Here is a 10,315-nt window from a genome sequence, read left to right on the forward strand (position 1 = left end):
TATATCTTGATGTATTTATTGATAATCAAATTCTCAAACTGTGACTATTAACATAGTTTTCTCAAGATGTCAAATAAATTTTAGTCTCTTGAATGATAAGCAAAATAAAATCTGATAACTTTATTTTTTCTTATTTCTTAAATTATAAATTGTAAAAAAAATGTTTAAAAAATTTATATTTTATTTTATATCTGTTATATCTTATGAATAAAATGAAAAAGAAAAAATTAAATCAAAAAAATATTTAAAAGTTAAGAAAAGTTAAGTTAAAATTTAAGTTTTTTAGAAAAAGTAAATTTTAATATTCAGTTTAATATTTTTACAATCTTAATCTAATAAATAAATTTAAGTTTTCTTTACAATTATTATTTTACATAATATTTTTAAACGAATATGAAACGTTCCTCTTTTTTTAAATTCTTTAATTTTTTTTTTAAATTTTAAATTTTTTATATTAAATTTTAAATAAACTCTGCTAATTTTTTTTTTTTTTGTTATTCGATGGGTAGCAAAGTGCTACTAAGTTCAACATATGCTTTCTGCATAATTTCCATCTGTGAAAGGGAATGAAAAATTATTTCAAATTTTCATGATAAAAAGAAAGGAAATTAATTCTATCTTACCCTATTAACGGCACGTGTTAATTTTTGTCTAATGTTCCTCAAATTTCTCGTACGTCTCTCCTTTTGCGCAATTAATCGTCGATTCTTACGTCGTTGGGCACTATGTTCTTTGTAAATTTTCAATTGACATTCCTTACATTTTTTGCTTGCAGTTACATTTTTTCGAAGGTAAAAACCATTCTCACAATGACCATCTATGGAGTTACTACACAAATTCATAGATACAATTTTTATCATTGCGATCCTTAATTGTTGCAGATTCATTATTTTCTCTATTAGCGGAGATTTTGCAATGTGATTATTGGCCCGTAACTTGAAAAAAAAATAATTTAAATATTATTTTCTAAATAAAAAATTTAACTATTAGGTTAAAATAATGTTTTCTATTTATGAAATTAAAGTTGACAAAGTTTATATCTAGAAAAAAAATTATAATTTATCAGTAAATATTGTCTTCCACGCGTCTCAATTTGATGGAAAATTTTTTTAAGGAAACATTGAAAATAATTAAACAGTCCTCGGATCGAATTTAAGACGCAAGAAAAGTTGTTTTAGTCGATTCAAAGTGCAAAAAAAAGTCGAAAAACTCGTTTATTATATTCAAAGTTGTTGTCAAAATTGAAAATTGTATTTTCTTTTACCTTTACTTTTCCCGTTTTCCAGACAAATATTTAGCTTTTTCTTTATCCCAATAATAACTTAAAAATTAAATTAAATTCTTTAAATTCAATTTTTGTAAAATTCAATTCTCTTCAAATAATTTATTCATTCTTGAATAATTTATTCATTGTAACATTTTTCTTCAATGCACACGATTACTTTTAAAACATTGTAAGAAATTTATTAAAAACAAAGTTTATATGAATAATAAAAATTTAATTATTTTTAGAAATAAAGACTGTAATTCTTTTAAAATTCAATTATTTCCTAGAATTTTCAACTAAATTTATTCAAAAGTTTACTAATATTTTCAAACAGGTATTTAAATATTACTTTTTTGTTAAAACTGGCTTTTAATTATTTGATGATGATGATAATGATTATATTTAATCATCTTTTATTATTCTAAACAATCAATTATATGAATTTTTAAAAACTACGATTTTTTTTAAAACATTTTTTTAAGAATAAAGAAAATTCTATCAAAAACTGTTTGTATTAAAATTTTTGAAAATAATTGAACTGTTATGAAGAATTTATTTGAATTTTTGAAAAATAATAGAGTTTTTTTAAAAATAATTTTGATTGAAAATTTTAAAAGTAATTTTCGAAAGAAATTCTTTATAGGTAAAGAATTTTTGTTTAATTTTTAAAATAATCGTGTTTATTAATAATTATAATTAATAATGTTATTATTAAATTTAATTAAAATTATTTATAGAAAATTAAATTCTTTTAAACAATTTTATTAGAGTTTTCATAAATAATTGAATTTTTTAAAAGAATTTCTTGAAAAAATAATTTAGCTATTATAAATAACTAGCAAATGACACGTGTGCCAGCGCGTGGAACGCGGTATTCCGTTTATTATTATTTTGTAAATTAAAAAATTTTATATTTTCAAGTATAAACATCAGTTTTCAAAATGATTAAAGAATCAAAATTTAAAGAATTCACTTATTAAGTACATAATATATTAAATATTCTTGTTTATTATTCAAAACAAATTTTTCGCATGAATTTAATTATTTTCATAAATAATAAAACCCATCGCAGAAATTCAATTATTTTCAATACAATTTTAATAAAAATTATCGAAGGAATACAATTATTTTTAAAAATATTATTTAAATTCAATTAATTTCAAGAGTTTTAATAAAAATTCTATTATTTTCAACAATTCTGATAAAATTCTTCGAAACAATTCAATTATTTTCAACAATTCTGATAAAATTCTTCAAAACAATTCAATTATTTTTATAAACTGTAAAATCCTCCGCAAGAATTCAATTATTTTCATAAATATGAAAATTCTTCGCAAGAATTAAAATATTTTCATAAATAATAAAACTTTTCCAAGAAATTCAATTATTTTCATAAATAATAAAATGTTTCGAAAAAATTCAATTATTTTTAATACAATTTTAATAAAATTTTTCGAAAGAATAAAATTATTTTTAAAAATACTATTTAAATGCAATTATTTTCAAAAGTTTTAATAAAAATTCAATTATTCTTAACAATTTTGATATAAAATTCTTCGAAACAATTCAATTATTTTTGTAAATAATAAAATTCTTCTGAGAAATTCAATTATTTTCAGATACAATTTTAATAAAATTTCTATAGAAAAATTTAATTATATTTAAGATAATTTTAATAAAATTTCTCTAACAGGTTCAATTATTTTTAAGAGTTGTAATAAAATTTTTCTAAACAATTCAGTTGTTCTCAAAAGTTTTTAATAAAATTCCTTGTAAATTTCAATTAATTTCAAAATATTCAACTAATATTACTTTAAAAAATTACATTATTTTTACGAAATTTAATGAAATTCTTTAAAAAATGAGGTTTTTTAAAAATAGTAATTTTTGAAGATATATTTGAAATCCCGAAAATAATTTTAAATAATTGCAACAAATTGGAAATTTTGTAAAATTTTATATTTTTTAAAAATATTTCCTTTTTTCATCTTTAAAAATTTTCTATAAATACTATAATTTTACTTTTGAAAATACATTATTTTATGAATTTATAAAAGTTATTCTATTTAAATAATTTAATTCTCGTCGTTGAATTCTGATAAAATAATTTTTTAAATTAGAATGTAAAAATTATTAATTACGTTACTTTTCTTTAAAAATTCTTAAAGTTTTGAATAATGTAATTCAAAAATTCTAAAAAAAATAATTGGATTTTGGAAGAATTACAATTGCAATTTTTAGAAATAATTAAACAAAAGGTTTTTCATTGAAATTATATGAAATTTTAAATCCTGTCGAAAAATAAATAAGAATAAGTTTTTAATTTTTTGTTTAACAAAAAGGTATTGAAGTTTTTAATAATTTAATTCAGAAATTTTGAAATAATTGTTTCTTGAAAAAATGTAATTAAAATTTTTTAAAAATAATTGTATTTCCGAAAATAATTTTAAAAAATTGAAACAATTGAAAATTTTGTCAAATTTCATTGAAATAAATTTTATATCTTAATGAATTATATTTGTTTACTTTTAAAAAATGTTTTGAAATATAATCGTATTTTTGAAGAATTCTAATTAAAAATTTGGAAAATAATTGAATTTAAAAAAAAATTAGAATAAACTTATTACCACTGGAAAGTTCAATTATTTAATCAAAAATATCTTACGTTCAAGTTGCTGTTAGAAATATCTTGGCGATTTCTATACGAGTTGTAACTTTAATTTTACTTTTGTACTGCAAAAAATTCAATAGATAAAAAAAATGTGTATACCTCGACAGTCATGTCCTCGTTGACAAAAATAGATCGTGTTATTGTGCTGGGAACATCTCCAACATATCCAAAGAATACACCCTCAGGACTATCAATCATTCCCCAATATTTTGGAAATTCATTAACATTTCGATAATTCCAGTCCCACATTAATATTGCTTTTGAATATTGTACAGTTGAATTTGTTGAAGACAATGCACTTTGTATTGGTATCGAAGTGCAATTAGAATTAACTGGTGATTCATTAACAGGATGCGATGAATTCAAAGCCATAAGTTCATTGACAATATTAATTCTTCTCAAAGACGAAGGTGACAAATCTCTTTCATTTTTTCTCTTCTTTCCACGTTGTGAGGACGATTCAGTTTCTGACTTTATATTGGAATTCTCATTTTTCTTGTTAGTTTCATCAGCAAAATGCACTTCAGGTTGAAAAACTGATGGAGATTCTGAATGAACTTCACTTATTTTAATAATATCGGAACTGGGCAAATTCACATTAGAATTATTATTATTATTAATTATTCCATTATTCGCAAAGTTTAAATTAGGAAAAGTAGCAAACTGGAATAGAAAATTATTGTTAAAAAAGCAATAAACAAAATATATTGTTGAATACAATTTAACTAGAATAGAATTAATAATATTTTACTAGTAATAAAATAGACACTTACTGTAGCCACTTTATTGAGTTGACTCTTTTCAATTTGATTAAGTTTCTTGAGTATCAATACTTCGGTACAATTTGGAGAACTTGGCTTCGGCCTTGTTGCAAACGTGTAATTGGACAAATCAGAAATCTGTTTGAAAATGTGAAAAATTAATAAAAAATTAATTACTCTTTAGATTTATTTTGATAACTAATTTTAAAAAATACTAGAAAATAATTTTTAAAAAAATAAGAAAATGTTTCTTTTTTTGCAAATCTTTTTTTTTACTTATCGCAATTTTTAATCTATATTTCTAAGTTTTCAATTTTTAATCTTTTCAGTTGTCTCTAGGCTTTTTTTATTTTTAAATTTAAAAATTATTTTTAAAATATAGCCTGTTAAATAATAATAAGCCTGTTAAAATTGAGAAAAAACTTACTGGAATCGTTGATTGCAATTGATTTGTGTTTGGATTGAGTTTGACAATATTGTTAATAGTTGCTTGAGCGGTTCCATTTTGATCGATTGTCATAATTCTCGTAGGAGGCTAAATATTTTTAAATTCCAATTATCAAGAACCATATAATTTTTACTTTTTACCAAAAAACACTCATAAGCGGCAATTGAAAGTAGAAAAAGACTTGAATGTAAAAAAAATTAATTATAAAAACTTACCGTAACTGTTGACAATAATTGACTCGTATTAGAATTTTGATTTTGATTTGTAATTTTTGCAATTGTTGGTGAAATAACAATTCCATCATTTCGATTAATTATTAACGTTCCTCCCGTATTTATTGTTGTCGGCAGTTGATTCGATTCAGTGTTTAGTTTAACAATATTATTAATTGCTGGATTCACTGGATTAATTATTAAAGTTCCTCCTTTATTTATTGTTCCTGGTAGTTGATTTGCTTCAGTTTTTATTTTAACAATATTATTAATTGATTGTTTCACTGGATTAATTATTAACGTTCCTCCTGCATTTATTGTTGCCGGTAGTTGATTTGCTTCAGTTTTTATTTTAACAATATTATTAATTGATTGTTTCACTGGATTAATTATTAACGTTCCTCCTGCATTTATTGTTGCTGGTAGTTGATTTGCTTCAGTTTTTATTTTAACAATACTATTAATCGCTGGTTGCACTGGATTAATCATTAACGCTCCTCCTGTATTTATTGTCGCCGGCACTTGATTTGCTTCAGTTTTTATTTTAACAATATTATTAGTTGCAGATTTAACGAATTCGTCATTTTTAGAAAGCGATATTTCACATTTATTTTTATAATTATTTATATCGCTATTTGCAAATGTAAAATTGGGAAAAGCAGTCAACTATAAAATAATAAAAACAAATTAATATTAATATAAATCGCAAAAGACATGAACAATAGTGAATAGGGTTGCCACGCTTTTGCTTATTTCAAATTCCCTGACTTTTCCTGGTTCTCCAGGTTAAAAAACGGAATTTTTTCAAGTTTTTAAAACTACATTTATATTTTCCCAAATTAAATAACTTCCTGATTTCCAGACAAAACTTTGACTTTTTCCCTGACTCTAAAGAATATTCTGATTCACTCGCAAAATAATTAGATACACAAAAAAATGTTTTTTTTAAACTTTAGATAACAATTTTCCAGGATTTCGATCAAAATTCCCTGACTTTTCCAGGTTTTTTCAGGGTTTACAAAATTCCCTGACATTTTCAGGTCTTGCACTCTCTTAATTTGAATCAGTTAAAAATCATGGTTTTAACTGAAAATCAGTGACTGACTTTTTGCTTCTGAATCAGTTAAAAATAACTGATTTTCAGTGAAAAAATAAATAACTGATTTTCAGTAAAAAATAATTGAAAAATTAGTTAAAATTAATAAATTTAAATTAATAAATAAAAATTAATTAATTAATTAATTAATTAGTCAAAATAAAATTTACTGAAACATCAGTTATTTTTAACTATAGAATTAGTGACAGACTTTTTGCTTCTAAATCAGTTATTTTTAACTGATTCAAATTTAGAGAGCAGGTTTCCAGGTTGCGTGGCAACCCTAAGTGTAATAAATAAAATAACAATAACAATAATAAATAATTAATAAATTTCTTTTAAATCAATTTTATAATTAAAATAAAATAATTTTTCCAATTAATTACTTGAGAAATTTACAAATGTAAAAAATTGGAAAATAACTTACAGAATTTGAGGATTGAAGATTACTTGTTTCAAGATTTGATTTATGATTAATAACATTTAGTGAATTCAAAGAAGGATTTTCATTTTTTACAAGCGTACATAATTTATTATTATTTTCCACTTGCTTCGTTTTCTCCCAATTACTCGGTGGGGAATGTGAGACATTTTGTTTAATTTTACGTCGTTTAATAATGGTATTTTCATCTTTAAAACTATCCGCGAAAGTAAATTGAGGAAATTTAGAAATCTGCATTTTATTGAAAAAAGAATTGAAATTAAATATTAAAAATCATGTTCTGTCTCAATGCATACAGGGTCTTTAGTAAAATTTTAAAAAATCCCGAACTACTTTAAACTCTTTTTACAATAAATTCATCTTTTAGCTAATATAATTAATACTATTAATATATAATACAATTTTCTAGAATCTTGAATAACCCAACTATTTCTATTTATATAAATAAAATAACTTACAGGAATTTCTGGCTGACTTGAATTTTCATCGAGTTTTGATTTCTCCAAATTTTCAAGTTTTATTTCATTTGAATCAGTTTTTCTTTTTGCTCGCCTTCTTCTTTTTACAGGCGGTTTCTTAATATCAAAATCCGAAAGTTGCAAACCATCGCCTTCAGTTTCATTAGATTTTAATTTTTTCTTATAATTATTAGAATTAATTTCAGGACTATTTCCAAAGGAATATTTTATTGAAACACTTTTCTGAAAAAGATAAACAATTATTGAAAGTCGGTGAAGTTCACAACGTTTATAATCAACGATTCTAAAAATTTTACTATACAAGTCTTTCAATATTCAATTATTTTTTTAAATTTTAACAAAAATTCACCTCTAAATTAATCATATTAAATAATTTACGAAAAGATTTAATTAATATTAATAATATTAAATATTATTAATTTAATATTATTAATTTAATATTATTATTATTAATTAATATTAAATAAAGATTTAATTAATAATTTTGTTTTCCTTGATTTCCAGACAAAATTTTGACTTTATCCCTGACCCAAAAGAATAATATTCTGATTCACTCTAAAAATCATTAGATACTCAAAAAATGTCCTATTTCACATTTATTTACGAATTCTTTTAACTGTAAAATTATTTGAAAACAGCAATAACTTCTTTTTTAAATAAATATTTAATCATTATTATTTATCCATAGGAATTAAGATTTTCAAAATGTTCAAATTCAAATCTTTTTGACAACAACTTACAAGAATATTATTATTTTATATTATAAGAAAAATATTGTTATCTAAAATTTTAACTGAAATTCATATTTAAATCAGTTTTTATTAGAAAATTCTATTAGAATTCAATTATTTAAATACAAAAATAAATAATTTATTGTATCTTTCTTAAAATTGAATTTTCATACAGAATTTTATCAATAATTTTTTAAATAGTATATAGGTAATTAAAATTCTTTTGACGAATTTTAATAAAATTTTTAAGAATAATTACATTTTTCGAGGAATTCGATAAAAAATGTATTAAAAATAATTGTAATTCTACAATGAGTCTTATTACTTATGAAAATAATTGAATTCCTATAAAGAATTTTATTATTTCTAAAGATAATTGAAATTTTGATGAGAATTTTTAAAAATTTTTTAACATAATTGAATGTTTGTGAAGAATTTTATTACTTTTAAAAATAATTGAATTTCTGCAATTGTTTCTAACTTCTCCAAAATTCAAGTTCTTTTTAGTGTTTTTAACTAAAATTCTTCTATAAATCCATTATTTTTAATAATTAATTAAATATTTATTAAAAAATTTAACTAAGTTCAGAAGAATTTTAATTATTAAAACTTTTTCAAAAGTTAATTTCTTTAAAATTTCTTATTAAATTCATTCAAAATTGAAATTGTATAAAATTTAATTTTGTAATATTTAAGTAAAATTATTCATTAAATAATTTCTAAGTAATAATTTTATGATAAGAAGAAAGTTATTCAGAAATAGAATAAATTGGAGGTTTTGTATTAGAATGCGCGGTAATTTTATAGTTTGAGATAAACAAAAAAGACACAAAAATTCAGAATTTTCTTTTGAATTTTAAAAAGACTAATTTTTTCCATTATTTTTAATAAAAATCCTTGACTTTTCTCAGATTTCTTTTTAAAAATTAATGATAAAAATTTGTTCGAAGGGAATAAAAATTTGCTTTGAAATGTAAATTCTTTCCAAAGTCGTTGATCTTAAACTTTGTGAATTTTACCAATGCTTGAAATAAAAAATGAATTATAAAATAACATACAAAATCTTCCGAAAGGTTTTCATCTTTCTCTTTTTTATCCTCAGTTTTAGTTTTTTCAGTTTCACTGTCTTCATCGTTAACCTGTAATAATAAAAGATAAATTATTATAACAAAAATAGAAAATTCCTTAGAGAATAATACATTTTTTTTTGTTAAAAATGTTCATGTTCAAACTTTAATTAAATTTGTAAATTTGTTATACAAACAAAATAAAACTTAATTAAATTATTTCTGTAAATAAAGAAAGGACATAAAATGACATTAGTGTTAATAAATAAAATATTTTCTAATGACATTGAGATAAAAAAAAGTATAAATTTACTTATAAAACCACGAGAATTAACAGTAAATATTTTTATTATATTTATAAATCACAATATAAACATGCCAAATAAATACTAACCTCAAAAATAGATGGAACACTATCTTTCTTTAATTTTCTATACTTTCGTTGAACGTCAACTTCACATCCATCTTTCCATATTTTATAGGAAGCAGAATGAAGACATTCATCACTAAAATGTCGCATACAAATAAACAAATCGTAAGCAGTATTGTTTTTTCTCAAATAACGTTTCGTTGCATTTAACCATAAATTTCTCTCATTCTGTAAATATAAGAAATTTATTATCGAATTCAATTATAAAAACGGTCGATTTTTTTGTAAAGCAAAAGAAAATAAACAAAATAAAAATGGAATAAAAAATTAAAACTTACCTCGTCGTTGGGAAATTTATAAATATTTCGAGGTGTTTCAGGACCTAGACAATTTCTTATACAGCAAAGTCGACTATAATTAGGCATTTTTTAATACTTAAGATTGACATTTATAAAAAAAGCTACAAATATAAACAAGATTTCTAATATACAAACAGAATATGTACTTTTTTTTATTCACATTCACATTTACAATGTAGAGAAATAAAACAATATTTTTTCTTTCATTCACATTTACCAAATAGAGACGCGAAATGATTGAAAGTTTTTCAAATAATACAAATTTACAGCCATAGAATTTATGATATCTAGATTATAAACAAACTTTATCACAAAGCAGTGTGAAGTTTACTTTTTTAGGTCGAAATTTGTGGAAACAACTGCACAACCCTGCTTTTTCATCACAAATTCACAACTTATGAAATTATGAATT

The 10,315-nt window shown here is 21.5% G+C and overlaps 1 protein-coding gene across 2 annotated transcripts; it reads right to left on the reverse strand.

The window, feature by feature from the left end:
- Nucleotides 1-386: 386 nt before the first annotated feature.
- Nucleotides 387-10,159, reverse strand: LOC122509253 (myb-like protein I). Of its 2 annotated transcripts, XM_043623185.1 has the most exons (11): nt 9,883-10,159; nt 9,569-9,772; nt 9,166-9,246; nt 7,356-7,598; nt 6,883-7,128; nt 5,363-6,025; nt 5,127-5,234; nt 4,712-4,837; nt 4,038-4,601; nt 624-935; nt 387-554 (listed from the first exon to the last, which is right to left on the reverse strand). In XM_043623185.1, the coding sequence occupies exons 1-11, from the start codon at nt 9,967-9,969 to the stop codon at nt 495-497; spliced, it is 2,694 nt and encodes an 897-aa protein (XP_043479120.1). In that variant the 5' UTR covers nt 9,970-10,159; the 3' UTR covers nt 387-494. The 2 variants fall into 2 exon arrangements, with proteins under 2 accessions (XP_043479120.1, XP_043479121.1); XM_043623186.1 differs by lacking the exon at nt 6,883-7,128.
- Nucleotides 10,160-10,315: the final 156 nt, after the last annotated feature.

The sequence above is a fragment of the Leptopilina heterotoma genome, unplaced genomic scaffold (assembly GCF_015476425.1).
Source record: "Leptopilina heterotoma isolate Lh14 unplaced genomic scaffold, ASM1547642v1 Lhet_6, whole genome shotgun sequence".
Taxonomy (NCBI): domain Eukaryota; kingdom Metazoa; phylum Arthropoda; class Insecta; order Hymenoptera; family Figitidae; genus Leptopilina; species Leptopilina heterotoma.

Bases quoted from the DNA above. Each gene is read 5' to 3' on its own strand.
- LOC122509253 (XM_043623185.1), bottom strand. From the start codon at position 9,969: ATGCCTAATTATAGTCGACTTTGCTGTATAAGAAATTGTCTAGGTCCT. The intron at 5,235-5,362 runs GTAAGTTTTTAT...AAAAATATTTAG, and splicing joins AATTATTGTCAACAGTTACG to CCTCCTACGAGAATTATGAC. The intron at 555-623 runs GTAAGATAGAAT...TCCCTTTCACAG, and splicing joins TAACACGTGCCGTTAATAGG to ATGGAAATTATGCAGAAAGC.